Consider the following 18,047-nt stretch of genomic DNA (forward strand, 5'->3'; position numbering starts at 1 on the left):
CAATTATTTTCCTTTAAAGTATACGATAGTAATAGCACTTTGGGGCTAACCGCCGCAAACTATTTTGTGACTCTGAAAGTTGTGCACGTTTATATGTGTGTGTAAAACAGACTACTTTGCCAAGCACATGGGGGACTACGAGGGAGTTCTGGCTTCGCTGGAAACGCTCAACCTTTCCATCCTCAAAGCCATGGACTTCACCAAAAAGGTAGGAGTTTGTTTGTTAAAGAGAAAGGGATGGTGGCTGGTGACAGATTTTCTTCTAATCCTGACTATTTTAATCTGTCTTTTCGTTCATCTTGAACAGACGACGCAATTTTTGGCTCTGAAAACACATTTGATATGATGATTTTTTTTTGGTTTTTCCATTTACTCTCCTATGCAATAGCTTGTTTTGTGCATGTAAAAGGTCTGAAAACTTACAAAGCTCCCACAGAAAACACTGCTCAATACCTGCCTGAAACACCATGACTGGAGTCCAGGCAGCTAATTTCGTGTAGTTCCAAAAGTTAATGGGATTTTCAATGAGGTTTTCCTACTTATGCAGCAACAAGGCTCTGTATGAAAGCAAAGTTTAATCTTGTTTCCGAAAATTTCTAGAGTAGAGGAGGCTAGTGCAAAGTTATTAAGGGAATTATGTAAGGTTATAATTAGGTATGTCTCTATCAAGGTTTGTCTTTTCGCTGCTGATCCGATCTGAGTCATTTTGTATATACTATACTGATACCCACTACCATTTTTCCAGATAATACACGCCTCAAGTATTGTAGATTTGCTGTAGTACCTGGTTGCGCCACCAGGTGTAGCCTATTATTGATTAATCCTGTAGGCAGTCGCTTCCATGTTGGAAAGCAGAGAGCATTTGCAGATTTTAGCTAGTAAAGGAGCACTGTGCCAGAGACTTGTATGAGGTTAACTGACCTCAGGCCTGCAAACAAGTGTTAAATCAAGAGGACATAAGGTAGGAAAGGAATCCCATGTGTTAGTAGGACATCTGAGGGCCATTTTGCAGCATTTTGTTCACGCTTCTGTGTAAGAACAGATACAAATATAGAATTGGGCGAAGGTTTGTGCTGACGTACATTCCATGATCGACTCTGGTGTTCAGATTGGGGTTTGGGGTATCCATAGTCGAAATAAACTTGAATTTTCTTTTACAGGTTCTCTGTGTAACATTCAGAAAAGCCTTGTTATTAATGTGTAGATCTGGACATTATTCTAGACATTATTAATGTGGGAAATGACTATTCTAGCTGGAAACAGCTGATTTTTAATGGAATATCTCCATAGAGGTACAGAGGAACATTTCCAGCAACCATCACTCCTGTGTTCTAATGCTACATTGTGTTAGCTAATGGTGTTGAAAGGCTCATTGATGATTAGAAAACCCTTGTGCAGTTATGTTAGCACATGAATAAAAGTGTGAGTTTTCATGGAAAACATGAAATTGACTGAGTGACCCTGAACTTTTGAATGGTATCGTACATCGGTGAAACATTGACGTGGCGTCTGTAAGACTTAAGCTTAATTTACACCTCAGCATTGAATCTGCATTGCTGTGTACCCTACATTTTAGCCTGAAACTAGCCAGTAGCCAGTAATTACACTTAGTTACAATCTGGGATGCCTGTGATTGGTCCATTTGGTAGTATTTTGCTCTGTTTACCCCAAAGATAATGCTTTTGTGAGGCTAAACATAGTATCTAATATGCTGTAATTGGATCTGGTTGGCTCATGATCCAAACACAAGAGCCAGAATGTGTCAGTGTTGCCAGATGCCATTTTTAATAGCTCTACCAATCCATGCATGGACTCAGCTGGTTCGGACGTCTTCACTCCTCTCTGCACTGCAAATACTGTCGTTGTATTGTAGTTGTTGTATTGGTTCCATTTATTGTCACCAATGTGATCTTCACCTTTTCAGTATTTGAGCTACAAACAGTGACATAGAAAACCCCACTGCTTACTGGTGCTTTTGCACACAATTATAAATGCTGACTCCGGCGTCGGCCACTTACGGTGCCGAATCATTACCGATTCAATGCAGGAGTATAAATCAAGCTTTAGTGTGATTGACCAGCATCATGTTGAAGGGTGAGATAACTAGTTGCTCTGTCATTATGGACTATAATGGACATAGGGTTGGTTATATGAGTTTGCAGTTTGACCAATGTTGTTCTTTTTACTGTTTTTTTTCGACTCTTGAAACGAATGTCTTTTTGTTGATATTTAGTCATCTTTGGACATCAGTCACGCTCCTGTTTGGTTAGAAATTTCCTCAAAAAACATAATTTTGGTGCTTACATCCAAATCTTGCAGTTGTTTTTTGTTTTTTTTGTTTTTTTAATTGATGTTATCCGGATTTGATCAAGTCTTGCACACCTTTGGCCGTGGAAGGCAACCCAGAGCAACACATCCTTTAGATTTTTGCTGCAAAATTCCTCATTTAGATCAAACTCAGTCTAGATGCCGCTTTTCGAAGGTCTCATTTTTAAGTTGCATTACAGTCTGTTCACACACTGGCATTTAACAAAAAGCAATCAACACATGTTATTTGCTTCCTTTTCTTACCTTTAAAGCCAGTTCCATCACCAGGTTCTATGCAGCATTCGCTCACACCGTGGTGCATTGTGTGGCTGCAAATGAAGGGAATATGAAATCTCACAGCAGACCTTAAAGGAAGGAGATTTAACCGATACCGTGTTAATTATTGGCTCGTAACACAACCTTATGTTACATTGCTAGGGAACCTGAAAGCTCAGTACAATAGCAGACATAAAAGATGAACAACCATATTTCTGTTTGACTCTATTAAACGCCAGTCTGTGAGAACAAAATGTGTGTGTTTGCCACATGAGTGCAAGCAGCGCGTCCACATACGACCCTCTGAACATACATCGTAATGTATATCGCCGCCATAGATCAGGTGTAATGACGTGTGCATGTGCAGTGCAGCAAAATAATGGTATGTCAAGTCTCCCTCTCATATAGAGCCTCTTGCTCCTCGGCCCACTGCTTCAGATTGTGTTTGTGAGTGCATGTATATGTGATTTTGTGTGCGTGTGTGTGGTAGCTGCACAACAGTAATGTGTTATTCCACTTTTTTCCCCATGTTCTATATATAGAAGCTGGTCCACAGCCACTCTGATACCCATGTTCACGGATCCTGCTTGTGTGTGTCTATATCTCCATCCACCAGCTCCGTCTTTATCTTTCTCTCAGCTTCAGGCTATTCGGCAACACACACATAAGCACACACACACTCGCACACACAACCTGCAGCTAGTTTCTCTCTAATGAGCAGCCATTGTTTAATCAATCAGTCGAGTGTCTCTCTTGTTCTGCTGCTGCTCCCTCTTCTTTTCCCCCTCATTCATACTGTCCTTTTCTCCCTGTAACACACTCACACACACTCTGATATCATTATAATGCCTTCTGCAGGAAGTGAGCAGCGCTGCGCTCGGCCCAAAGAGTCGAATTGGTACACTGGAGCTGCTCGCGAGACAAATATTGACAGACATTTCGTTGCGAGTGTGTGTTTTGTGCAGACTTTGCTGCAGAGGAGGAATGAGGATCGGAGTTTCTTTTGTTTAAATGCAGCTTTGAGGCTGCAGGTGTCACTCCTTTTTTAAGATTTATTCTGCAGAAACCTCCTTTGATTCTTCTTCTGCCTCTTATGTTCACAATGCTTTTTTCTCTGAATGTGCTTTTTTTTTTTGTTTTCATCAAACTCCTGTCACTCTCTGCACCTTCAAAATAAAGCAAAAGAAGTGCCCCAAAAGAAGATTTATATTGTTAAAGTTTCTCTTGCATTGTGTGCCGTGGAAGCCTAATTTACAAGATGCATATTTAGAATATAGCTAGTTGAGAAGACTGAATTTATAATATCGATTGATACATTTGGTATGATTTTAGTCGCACTGAATCCAGTTTCTGGAGGGGCTGGAGTCTATCCCAGCTGACGGAGGGCAAAGACATCGTCATCAGTCTATCACAGGGCTACACATAGAGACAAACAATTACGCTCACATTCGACACCTATGGACATTTTAGAGTTACAAATTAACCTCAGCATGTTTTTGGACTGTGGATGGAAGCTGGAGAACCCAGAGAAAACCCTCATATGCACAGGGAGAACATGCAAAGTCCATGCAGAAAGATCCCAACCGGGGATCTTCTAGCTGCGAGGCAACAGTGCTAACCACTAAGCCGTGTTTTGCTACCCACATTTTAACTTCTTTCCATTCTTGTCCTCTTCTTTCTGGTCTGTGTAAACACATCCTGAAGTTCAGCCCCGTTTTTAGATTGAAAAGACCCTGAATTATTGTTACATGACTGTTTGTGAATAACTAATGTCTTCCCCAATCGCTGTAAGGAGTGCAGAATTCTTAAGTGTTTGATATTTTTTTTGCAGCATCTGGTGTAAGCAATCAGTTTTGGATGGCTTTATTCCAATCACCAAACAGCTTTCAATTCAGCTGGAAAGTTCCAGATTTTTTGTCATGTGACTGTTGGTCACAGCTGAGTTGCTAACAGCTTCCTGGTTGCACAGCGGAACACAGAATTTTTAGTTTTTTACAGAATCTGGTTACAGCAAACTAGTTATTTTGGGGAATTTTCCACATAAGGCATGTGGAATAATGTGATTTTTAAGAGAAAATCTCGACTTTAATCTTAGTTTTGGTTAAGTTTCTCGACCGAGTGGCAACATCACAGATGGATAGTTGGAGCACTATCAAGAAAGTTCAAAATCTGATGGCTTTATGCTGTTTTCACAGTTTCTCATTCTGGTAAATGGGATAATTTTGATGACTTTTTAAAAGAAAAACCAACCTTCAAACCCAGTGGCAGATTTTGGGGTTAACTACCCAATTTTAGGCTCCCACTTGAAATTATGTAAGGAATTATGTAAATTTATCTTGCAGTTTGCCCAGCTCTTTGAATATTTTATGCTTTACCAGTTTTTTAATCTTTCAAAGGGAAACTGGAGCTTATCAGCTCCTCAGTAAATGTCTGAGTGGACGGTTTGAGAGCTGATCTACATGCAGGAATTAGAGCCTAAAAATCAGTGGACTGGTGCCTCACGTCCTCTGAAGCTTTATTTTTCACAATTTTTTATGCTTTTCTGCCACATTGTGAGATGTGGTGATCATCCAGTTGTGTCCGTCACAGTTTTTTCTGTTTATATTCTTCTATTCTCCATCCTCGTGTCCCTCCCCTTTCACACCTTTTAAATAGACAGCGGATTTATTAGCAGCAGGTTGTTTTTAGCAATAGATGGGACATAAATCCACCTTTGAGAAGGAACTGCTGTCAGGACGGTAGTTTAATGAAATTATCAGGGATCCTAGAATTGAGATGAATCCATCAACTCCTGAAAATGTCACGGTATCTTGTTAACGGGGGTTTTGAGAGGCTTTTTTTCTTTGCAAAACTGCCAGAAATTGCTCGATTTATCACCCATAGCTGCAGAATTTAGCATCAGTGACGTCTATTTCTTCATCTTTCCCCCTCTGCACCTATCATCACCTCCCATCTACTTCACTCCTGTCACTGTGTCTTTGATTCTCGCTGTCATTCTTTCATGTGCTTAAAAGACACCCGGTCTAACATCCTCACTGTAGATGTCAAAATATAGTCAAGATCATACATTGAAATGGAAACCAGCAAAACGTCCAGTGGACTGTTTTTTTTTTCGCTTTCAGAAAAGGGTGTTTCCAGACAACATGCATGTACAAACTGGAGAGAATCTCCAAATTGAGGCAGATGTGAGGAGGCGGTGGAGGTGGAGCTAGAAGACAGAGCGTGATATTAGTTTGAGCAGAAAGCTGCAGCCGGAGCCGTGGCCTTTCAGAGCCCGGCGACAATTGATTGGCTCTCCATCCACCTTAACAAATATAGACACATAGGACGAATGAGTGCGGGAGGAAGCCAGGCTTTGTCCTCCGCAGTTACCCACTATACTGGACAAAAGTTTTTTTTCTTCTGTAAAGCAGCGGGTTTGGCATCCAGGGGCGGTTTGCAGTAAAATAGGTCTCCGGATTATTCAGCTGAAACTCATACAGCAGCAGCAGCAGCAGCAGCGGCGTCGGCCCTGCTGTGCTGCTGCCAAGTCTGTGCAATGCAACACGCAGCAAATACAATTAAAGACTGAGGGCTGATCCTGGAATAAAACAGTCGCCAGTTCCATGTCTGCGTCGTCCTCAAGGCCGTTATTCCATCCTCCTGAGGAGAAGTTTATCTGCAGCCGGACACACTGTGAGGAAGCAGAGGATCCACCGTCATCCTCCCTTTCCCGCTCCCCACGGGACCACTAGTAATTCATGCAAATGTGATCTTTCCGTTCACTTCATGCAGTATTCATTATTTTTGGACTGTCAAGGTATCAATTAGCGCCGCCCGTCCAAAGAGGTTCGTGAGTTTGTGCAAATGAGCCGATCATAAAGTAATTAGTGTTGGTTAATAAACTCCAATCACCTCTGACCTCACGTCAGATCAGTCCAGGTATTAATTCTAATTATCCTGCTCATACACAAAGGAAGCACTGCAAAGACGGGATGATCTTTATCTATGGAAAGATTTCTGAACAAACTGCATAGTCTGTTTTATTGCCTGTTTGTATTTTCGTTCAGTGAGTAATTAATGTTTTAACACAATAGAATATGAAAAAATATACAAATGTGTCTCTGTTTTTTGGAACCAAATTAGTTTTAACCCTTAAAACTAAGGAAAAACAGTGAGAAAACATTTAATATTTGGCATAAATAAGGATTTCAGTTCGTTATAAGCTAGAAAAAGAGCAAAAGATGAATAAATTGAATAATCTGTTCTGTTTCTATTCATTATGTACCAATTTTAATGACTTTTTAGTGTTGTAACACAACAAAATTGTGAAAAAACATCCACAAATATGTTCTTGCTTTAGAACCAAATTGTTTTTTTTCCTCTAAACTGTGGAAAAATTGCGAGAAAACGTCTTTTGTTTGATATAAACAAGGATTAGCGTTTGCTATAACCTAGAAATAGAGCAAAAGATGAATAAACTGACAAATTTGTTCTGTTCCTATTTATTGTGTACCCATGTTAGTGACTTATTAGTGTTTTAACACAATTAAATGTGAAAAATTGTACAAATATGTAAGTTTTTGATTTTTCAGACTGGTTTTAACCCTCAAAACTAAGGAAAAACAGTGAAAAAACATTTAATAATTGGCCTGAATAAGGACTGCAGTTTGTTATAACAGAAATACAGCAAAAGATGTTTAAACTGACTAATTTGTCCTGTTTGTATTTATTGCACACTCATTTTAGTGGCTTTTTAGTGTTTTAACACAACAAAATTGTGAAAAAAACTTAATATATTGTTTTTTTGGTGGGTGAGATTGGTTTTAACCCTCAAAACTCTGGAAAAACTGAGAAAATGTATATTATTTGACATAAACAAATATTACAGTTTGTTACAACATTCAAATAGAGCACATTCACTGCATTCCTATTTTAGTGACTTATTAATGTTTTAATGCAACGAAATGTGAAAAAATTTAGAAATGTGTCCCTGATTTTTGGAGCCACATTAGTTTTAACCTGCAAAACTGTGAGAAAACGTATATTAATTTGGTATAAACAAGGTTTGTTATAACCTAGAAATACAGTAGAAGATTAATAAACTGCCTAATCTGCTCTGTTTCTACTTATTGCATATACATTTTAGTGACATTAGTATTTTAACACAACAAAATCTGAAAAAAAATCGACAACTATGTCCCTGTGTTGGGAACAACACTAGTTTTAACCCTCAAAACTGAAAAAAGTGTGAGAAATTGTATATTATTTGTAATCAATATGGATTGTAGTTTGTTATAGCCTAGAAATAGAGCAAAAGATGAATACATTTCTGTTTATTGTCTACCCATTTTAGTGACTTTTTAATATTTTAACACAACAAAATTGTGAGAAAATTTACAAATATGTTCCTGTTTTGGGAACCAGATTAGCTTTAATCCTCCAAACTGTGGAAAAACTGTGAGAAAACATTTTTATTTGGCATATATATGGATTACAGTTTGTTATAGCATAGAAATAGAGCAAAAAGATGAATAAACTGAACAATCTGTTGTGTTTCTATTTATTGTGTACACATTTTAGTGAGTTATCAGTGTTGTAACACAATAAAATGTGAAAAAAATTGACAAATATGTCACTATTTTGGAGGCCAGAATTGGTTTTATTTCCTCTAAACTGTGGAAAAACTGGGAGGAAATATCTAACATTTGGCATAAATAAGGATTCCAGTTTGTTATAATCTAGAAATACAGCAAAGGATAACCAAACTGACTAATCTGCTCTGCTTCTATTGTGTACCCATTTCAGTGACTTATTAGTATTTTAACACAATAAAATGTGAAAAAAATCTACAAACATGTTCGTGTTTGGGCGACCAGATTGATTTTATCCTCTAAGCTGTCTAAAAATGGTGAGAAAACATCTGTTATAATTAAAGATTACAATTTGTTGTATCAGAGAAATATACAAATTTAACATTTGATACATGTGTTCAGGTCAAAGCAGGAAATGCACAGATGCAATCAATAGTATTTGTCATAGCTTTGATTTGTTTAGATGTAACTTAGTGAGAAACTTAATGGAGCTGTTGTTATTTATGTGTTTTTCCTGCTTTGAAAAAAGTCTTATTATTGGAAAAATGCCTGCAAACTTGAACCAGATCATTGGTTTTTAGCAGCATTTGTCCTTATATAACTGGTTTCGGGTTCAGTGTGTTGACATTGTGTCTCTCTGGACGAATCAGACAAAAGCATGATTTGCTGGAAGTCTACCTTCACATTTCTTGAACTATTTATGCAAGTGCAGTATTTACCAAACAGCACACCATCTGATCTATTCCACCTTAACTCACCCTTTTAATCTTTGCATTCATTCATGAACCCAGCAACTAGTCCACGACAACAAGCCTTAGACACCATTAAAGGTCAACTGATGTGGGTTTTTCCACTGGCTGATGCTGATATTTACAGAGCAGAGCCCTTTAATAAAGTATCTCAACATATATGTGCTGCTTTGTGATACCTTGAACTAATCCTGCTTGACTTATTAGTTCAATCAGGATAAACAACCAAATATTATCACTTAAAATCATTTTATTCTACGTGTCTCATTTAAAATTTTGTCAAAAATACAGTTTGCTCAAGCAAGATTCTGTAAAAAGTGAAAAGTTCTGCACTTCTCACTCTAACCGGGCAGCCCTTAGTGACTGAAATACAACTAAGTGCTACGTGACCAAAATTCAGGAACTTTTCACGTACACTGGGCTGAACTGCAGGCAGTGTTTTCACATTACAAAGCAGAGACAAGCATAGAAACTAATTAAAAATATAAGTCATAAATTATCTCTAAAATGCAGTTACTATTTTTTCTGATACTGGTAACACCTGTGGTAACTAAATGTTGATTTCAGGTAAATTTCTAAAAAATAAAATCGACTTTGGTATTGTTTATAGTATTTTAACAACTCAGGAAATACATTTTTAAGTTCTTTCTACTTCTTGCCTTCATTGTGCAGTTTCTACAGAGGTGTAGGACTTTTTATTACAGTAAAAAAAAAAAAAATGAGTAAAACATTGAGTAAAAATGTGACAGGAGCACAGAACACCCTGAAAACTTCCAGGGGATGACAGGCTTTATTGGGCTGAAACTCATTAAAAATTGGTGCAGAAGATAAGAAAAAAAAAGCCCAAAAAAATCTCTTACAACTTTTGTAAAATTTTAAAGTTTTTTTTTTTTTTTTTTTTAAACTTTCAACTTAAAACATGTGAGTGTCAGTCGCTAACTTTGCCTCAAACATCCCACTGCAGCTTGTGTCGGTACAGCATCACCTCAACAGTTCTTCTGGGTTGCTATGGCGACAGTTGCCATGAGTACAGATGTAGTTGCTGTCAGTCCAGGCTTGTTTGCAGAAGATCTCGCTCTGCTAAGTTTTTCAGTTTTTTGTCTTTGCAAGTAGATTCAACTGCGTGTCATTGCTGCTTTGTTTGGTTTTAGGCTTTACTTTGGTTACCGTGGCTTTAATTTCCAACAGCGAGACTCTCTAATTTATCAAAGACGGACTTCCATCGAGTGTTGCGAGCAAAGTTTAAGAGAAAACTTTGTGACAGGAACAGCTGACGGAGAGTTTGTGCAGCCCGTCTGCTGCTTCACAACTCGCTCAGATTCCCACATGACGTCTCTGAACGCCACGATTCCGCCGGAGAACAAATATATGATCCACAGAGATGGAGCAAATGTGTGGAAATGCCTCGAATCCAGCGTTCTTTCAACTATTTATCTTATTTTCTGTTTTTTTTGTTTTAAGCTTTTATGGCACTATCAGAGTCAGAAGTGGTTCCAGAAAACAATTTTAATTGGCTCTCCAGCAGGTGGAGATAAGCGACGTGTCCTCCCGTGAGGTGTGTGAGGAAGCAAAAAAAAAAGAAAAAAAAAGAAAAGAGAATTCATTAAATCTGCTGTCTGTCCTGTGTAAAAGCTGTGTTTAATGAGCCGCTCTCATTAGCACTTTATTTTTTCAGCCTTTCCTGCCATGTTCAACTCTACAGACACACAGTTACTCTAAAATCTTAAGCCTGTCTGCGTTTTTTTTTTTTTGGTCAAATCTGTTCAGGAAATTGTTTCGTGCCGCTGAGTGACCCTCCATGAGCTCTTTCAGCTGCTTTCTCCTCTGACCCCTCCTCCCCATCTCCTCTGCCTCCCTCATTCTCTCATCTTCTTTCATCTGAGCTCTATTGTCTTCCTCCCCCCCACCACCGTCACCTCCTCGTGCTCTTCATCCCTCGTCCTTTTCTTCAGGAAGATTAAGGTGAAGCGGATGACGGTGGAGAGGAGAGGCGCTTTGGTCTGTGCACAATAGACGTAAGAGGAGCCGGGAGATTGATTTGAGGAGTTGGGTGAGGAAATGAAGATGGGTGAAATAATGAAGTGTGTAAAAGCAAAAAAAAAAAAAGTGATTGTTGGTGGCGTGGCGGAGGGTTGTACAGTGTTCATCACTTATTCATCAGGATTTAATGGGGATTGCACATGTTCATATGCAGCGCGGCATGCTGGGAATGCTGCACCGGATCAGGGTTGCACCGTTGAAGCCGAGCCCACGGTCGTGAACTTTTAGCCTTTGGAGAGTTTGATTTTACGCGTCACACAACTTATGAAATGCAGCCAAAGGGAATCAAGAAAGTCAGAAATCGAACTGAATACATGAATAAATAATTCTGTTATGATTACTATGTAGAGCTGAGAAATGTAACGCTTGCTACATGTCCTTAAGTAGCCAATTTGGTGATCCATTAAGAACAAGAACTTCGCCAAGGCTGCTCAGTCGTAGTATCATTTCTGACGGATGAAATCTTTAATAAAAAACAACCTTGCGCTGAGCACAGGTGTGTGTTATGCATGTGTACGTTATGTACGGATACCGAATGCCGTGACCTAAATATGGAGCGAACGGCGGAAATTGATGGGACTCAGAAACACCCCCACAATTTTTTCAATTGTTCCTTGTATCATTTCTGACATAAAAGTCCCATCAAGTCTGCAGGGTTGATTTTTACTAGTATCGCAATCATGTTATCATCAGCAGGCAGCTGGCATAGTGTTCACTTGTTGTCATAGTTACAGTGATGCCGTATCGCTATCTTGCAATGATACAGAAATCTTTAACAAATCCGTGGATCCAGACTATAAGCCGCATCTTTGCCAAAATCTAATCACATGGTCCTTGTGTCATTTCTGACCTTCGATATAAATTTCATCCAAATCCGTTTTTAAGTAATGTTGCAAACAGACGGACAGACAGACAGCTGTCGTCACATAACTCCACCACGTTCCTTGACACAGTAATAAAAACACTCTCTCCTTCTGTCTGGCCTCATTTCTCCTTGCAGTACAAAGTCCTGCACCTCTATGGAAACAGAACACCCATGACTGGAAGGAGGATGAATAGAAATATGTCTTCTGTGCATTTTAATAGAGTTATAATAACATAAATCCCCCCCCCCCCAAAAAAAAAAAGTTTTGGGTTTTTTTTGTTTATTCATTTTGCAAAAATGTATAAATGCGTACAACATTTAATCTAAATGCCCACAAGTGTTACCAGTGCTACAAAAAAATGGTGACTATAAATACAATAGATATTTTACTACTTCATAGTACATGTTTGATTTGTTTATCTGCTCTGTGGAAACACTGCCTGCAGTTCAGCTGAGAAGTCTCTGCCCAACTGCCTACAAGTGTTAGCAATACTTGAAAAAGCATGGTGTCTTTACGTATCTACTGTAGATATTTTACTTTTTACTTCTTTCATCTGTTTCCATACTTGGATCCTCTCTACTCTGTCTGAACACTGCCTGCAGTTCAACCCAGTTCAGCCAAAACGTCTCAGAATTTTTGCCATGTGACTGTTGGTTGCAGATGAGTTGCATGACTTCTTGGTTGCATTAAGGAGTGCGATTTTTTTTTTTTTGCAGAATTTGGTACAAATAGTTTATTGTTGCTGATTTTTTTTTTTAAATTAGACCGTGATTTTGAGGAAATACCGCAATTTTAAGCTTCGATTTGTTTACGTTTTTCCACAGAACAGCATATTTACAGACGAATAGTCAAAGGATTGTGGACGAGTTTAAAAGCCAACAATTATATATGTTGTACTGTTTCTGATTGATGATTTTGACATTTTTTAAAGGTTCCATAACTATTATAGCTAATTCATTGTTGCAGAAAGTGAGTCGTTTTACGCAAAAACATTAGCACAGATTAAAGCTGGTTATAATTTTGAGGGTTTTAAGGTGTCCAGAACATCCTGAACTCTTAATTTAACAGCTGACAATTGATCAGCAACCAGAATCCCCCAAAAACTGTCTTGTTTTGTAGACAGTTAGGAGCGCTCACCTCAGTTTCCTCTCGCTGCTTCACATTGAAGGCATTTAGCTTGTTCTGTGAAGCTCCAGCAGCAGGAGTTCTTGGGTTTGCATTAGCAGTAACTTAGTAGATTGAACAGTAAAATGCATTTATGCAGCCAGGAACACTGGATCACATGCTGCATGTTTTCCTGTGGATCGCTTGTGCATGTAAAGCAATTTCAATGAAAAGTGCACCGCTACAAATAGAAACTGCTTTGTAGAAGGTAATTACTGAACATGCATAAAGTGGCATGTTGCTGAAAAAATGCAGAAGAGTAATAGTAGAAGAAGCTGGATGGAGTTTGAGTCCGTTTTTTTACATCCTGTGGGAGTTCCGAGTGGATTTGCTGTTTTTCGTGTTGAAAGGAGCCAGCTGAGGTGGATTAGATTAGGAAGCCTCCTGGGTTCCTTCCTTTGGAGGGTTTTCTGGGCACTCCCAGCTGAGAGGAGAACCCAGGGTAGACCCCAAACTCGCTGGGGGGATTACACATCTCATCTGGCCTGGGAACGCCTCGGGATCCCCAGGAGCAGCTGGAAAACGCTGCAGGGGAGACGGACGGCTGGAAAAGCGGCTTAGACTGCTGCCAACTCCTGATAAGCAGAAAAAAATGGTTGAACGGACTTTTAAAAGTACATTAAATATTACAATTATCATCAGTATATTTTTTTCCACTTCTTGATTAAAGAATGAAAACATTTTAATTGAAATAAGATAGGATAAACTTTCTTCTTCCTGGTGGAAATTGTATTGCAAGTACAATAAACAAAGCTTAGTGAAATATACACAATTACAGAGAGGTTAGTAATTAAATAGAAATCAAAAAAGAACACAAAGCGCACAGTGTCTAAGTGGATGCCAAGGGATAAAAAATAAATAGATAATAATCAATAGAAATAGAAATAAAATTAAACAAATTCAAAATGTAAACTGTAACTGTAAACTAAATAAGAAATAATCTAGATTTTCACAATTGACTCAGTTTTGAATTACAGTGAAATGATAGAAATAGTGACTTGAAAGGAAAACGATTCAGATCTTATCAAGAGATATTCCATCGCAGTGACTTAAACCTAACTGGCTTCATGACGTTTTGAGAGTTTATAAATTGCGCGTTTAATTATTACAAATCAGTCGAGGGAATTCCTGAAATAACTGCAACACAAGAAGAAACAAATGCAGTATATTGAGGATTATGTACATGTGTATCGCTAAGTGCTGTCAACCCCAACAGCAAGTGCTTCCCTCAGCCTCTAGAACCTGGTGACCAGGGTTACTGTTGCCCCGGTAACCAAGGAGGCGGATGCTGTAGTCATGGATGTCGAAGAAGCTAAGTTAGAATCGGGAGAGGAGGCAAGTGATGGTGTTAATTGGGAAGAAAAACAAGACAGAGGGGGGAATTTAACCAAGAAAAGAGACGTGGAGAAGACATGCAGCGACGTGAGGAAACAAAGAACAGATTAGGAGAAAATAAGAAGCTAAAGGAATGTAGGTGGTGGTGTATTTGAGGAGCAGTTTGAGATAAACCAAGAGGTCAGATACAGTAAGTGAAAGAGGTGAAGGAGGCTAGAAACCTTGCGAAGCATCTTTCTCACGGCTGCCATCACAGTCTGGACGAAGCTCAGCAGCTGTGTGACTGAAACTGATCACTGATTACATGGTTTTCTTTCATCGCTCAGCTTTGGAGCGCTACATCGCTTTGCTGTATCTCACTTCTCTTCTCATGTAAACAATTTTGCACTTATAATTGATGAAGCTAACAGTAGATCTACAATTAAGTAGGCTACAGATGCATCTATAATGGCGAAAAAAATTTACATCCACTTGTAAAGACTGTGACAGTCTTGCGTTTCCAGTGATTCCTGTAACTCCTGATTTTCTATGTTGGAGTCTTTGTCATAAAAACAACATGTTTCCTTAAAAAAAGTAACTCCAATTTGGGATTACAGCTGCTACAGAGAAACCACATGGATGCATGGGGACGGACGGATGGAGGAACGAGCCGAATATTAGGATCAGTTTGTATCGTAACGTCCGACAGGAGACTGACGGATGAATTGACGAGTTGAATACCGATGGTGCGAGATCATCCGACGGTGGTGGTGGGGGGATTCAGATCTCAAAAATAATATTTGGATACCACCGTCGCAACCGAATATTTGGATATTTGAGTCCAGCCCTACTACATAATCTAACAAATTACCTGACTGCTAGTAGTTGAGAAAGAGTTAATTTTTGCTGCACATTTTCCAGCTAAATCCAGCCAAAGCAAGTGTTTCTAAGCTCCGGGATGTAACTTCCCAGAGTACAAAAAGTCTTCAGCTCATCAGCGATCAGTAAGTCAACGTCTTAGAGTAGCGTTCAGACATTAGTCTGTTTGCACAAGAAAAAGCAGCGCGCTCCAGACAAGTTTTCGTCCAGTAAAATTACCTGACTAACTCAAAAATTACATTTTAGACCCTACAAAACTGCACATTGAAAACTTGAGCTGCTTGTCTGGAGAGTATTGACACTAAAGACCTCACATTGACGTAACCCTTAGCTAAGGGCTGTTTTCCACTGCAGGAACTTGTGCAGGTTCCAACCATAGGAGCCACTCCTGTATAACCTCTTTTGAGATCATTTTTAAAGATGAAAAGCTGCATTCTCTGGTGTAGAAACATCTACAACCAAAGCTGGAGGGATGGTGGAAGAAAAGAATCTTGCATCTAACTGGCTACCATTGTCCACCCAACATTTTTGCATTAAAAACACCTTCTTCATCCACTTTTCTGTTGTTTTCATCCTAAATATATGGCAAAAATGACCTTCAGGCACCACATTCTACTGACTCGAGCATCTCCCTCAATCCCCACATCTCCAGGAGCCTTCGTTTCCCATCAAGCAGCACAGATGCTCTGCTTTGGTCTTTTCTGCTTCGTCTAAAGTCCTTTCTGCCAGCTTCCCTCAGCTCTCTGCATCTGTGTAGAGTTTAATTTGTCCAAAGCTTTGCCCACTTGAGTAGGGAAGAGTGTCATTTTTCATTGTAATTGCTCATTGTTGTAAAGTTGAGTGTACCTTTTAAAGAGGCAATGTGCCAGAGTTTAAACGTAAATATAGCAGTAACCCTTTAAAACAAGAGCAGTTTCTGGGCTTTTTCTGCTCCTGTCACATTTTTACTCACTGTGGACTCATAAAATCCTGCACCATAGTGGCTAGAAGTAGAGAGAACTCAGAGTAATCTATTGTGTAGTCTATAATACATTATAATGCCATAAATCATTAAAAATCTTTAAAGAATTTTTAAAAAATTGGACAAAATTTTTGAGTGACCACGGGCATTACCAATACTAGAAAAATGGTGACTGTTCGTACTATAGATAATTTACTATGTGCATTTTTAAGTTGTGTCATTTCTGGTCATTCTGCTGTGTAAACACTGCCTGCAGTTCAACTCAGTTCAGTAAAAAAATCCCTGATTTTTTTATGTGACTATTGGTCGCAGCTGAGTCACAAATAGCTTTCTGATTGCAACAAACAGCACGTTTCTTTAAAAAAATAATAAAAAAATAGGGAATCTGTTTAGAGCAAATTCTTAATTTTTCACAAATGAGACATTAAATAAAGTGATTTTACTGAAAATCATGCAAAACTGCATGTTTGAGATGAATAGATCAAGGTTCTTTGGAAAGTTTTGCAGTTTTTTTCAACACGATATGCCTCTGAAACCCACTGGAGACAAACAACTACCTGCTATGTAAAGAAACAATGAAGTAATGGTATCCATAGCAGGATTCACACTCCAACTGTTAGTGTTGCAATCTGAGCTTCTCTTTTCTATGTTTAGGCAGCCACATGTGCATTGTAGTGCATGTGAGTCCCTCCCATTGAAACTCCCTGCATCCTACACTGTATTGCATTAGCAAAAAATGTAGTCCAACATTCAGCCAGTACACTAAAAATCCAAATAATTTAAATATAAAACATTGTATCTTTTTTATTTACCTTATTCATGTGCATTTGTTTCATTCTAGCTCAGTGGGAGAGTCTCCAAAGCTGTTTTGAATCTCAGATGTGCTTCTGCTACTCCTTTGTCCCTTCATATCTTTTCTGCTCCAGTCTTTGTGAAAAAAAATTGTGTCACAGAATCTGTTTAGATCAAATTCGTGATATTTTTGCAAAATTTTAAATGAGGCATCAACCAACTAGTGGCAAACAAATACCTGCTATGTAATGATAGAATGAAGTAATGGTATCCATAGCAGAATTCACACTCCATCTGCTAGTGTTGAAATTTGAGCTTCTCCTTTCTATGTTTTAGCAGTGACATGTGCATTGTAGTGCATGTGAGTACCTCCCATTGAAACTGTTGGCCCTCCCTGCATCCATACATCATGCTGGCAAAGCAAAAGTGCCATCCAGCATTCAACCGCTGCACTAAAAGTCCAAATAATTTAAAAACAAAGCTTTTTATTTTTGTTATTTAGCTCATTAATATGCACTCATTTCGTTTTAGTTCAGTGGGAGAGTCTTTACTGCTGTTTTGAGGCTATGCTTTTCTTCTTTCTTACTAGTGTCTCTCCTGCTCCAGTCTTTGTGTGTCTGTTTCCTCACATCTGATGTGCTCCGGTTCAAATAACCATAGGAACCACAAAAGCAACCATTCAGTGTTTTTGCAAAGCTATCATGGACTAACTGTTGCGATTGGATTACCTTTTCCTTCACTGTCATGTATGCAGTCTTTCTGGTTGGAAATTAAAGTAAAAGGAAGGGTGTCTGTCGTTCTCGTTTGTATTAGTACTAGACATTGCACAGAAAACCCTGCAGCTATTAGTTAGTTCTTCTCCACCAGTAAAACCAGCCTGCACTGTAACAGTAGTAGCCACCACAGCTCAGCCCATCCCTGCCTGTTTATCGAGCCTGCATTAGAATTGTAGATCCACTATTTCCAGTCAGAGATGGTGCAGGGAAGGTATTACTGGAGGAGCTTTACGTATATGTGTGTCGACCTGCTCGTCCTCTGCCAAAGTGAGGTGGAACTGCGACCAACGAATCCACCAAATACGCAACCGACTGACTTGAATAATTTGTGAGTGGGTGAGAACTGGCAG

General features: G+C 38.9%; 1 protein-coding gene across 2 annotated transcripts in view; it reads left to right on the forward strand.

The window, feature by feature from the left end:
* Positions 1-18,047, forward strand: part of necab2 (N-terminal EF-hand calcium binding protein 2) — a 233,004-nt gene that overhangs the window by 95,672 nt on the left and 119,285 nt on the right. For both annotated transcript variants that reach the window (XM_055008047.1, XM_055008046.1), the window contains exon 5: positions 111-208. In XM_055008047.1, coding sequence (XP_054864022.1) covers positions 111-208 — 98 coding nt within the window. The remainder of the gene's footprint in view (positions 1-110; positions 209-18,047) is intronic.

This window comes from Amphiprion ocellaris, chromosome 3 (assembly GCF_022539595.1).
Source record: "Amphiprion ocellaris isolate individual 3 ecotype Okinawa chromosome 3, ASM2253959v1, whole genome shotgun sequence".
In the NCBI taxonomy this organism is placed as follows: domain Eukaryota; kingdom Metazoa; phylum Chordata; class Actinopteri; family Pomacentridae; genus Amphiprion; species Amphiprion ocellaris.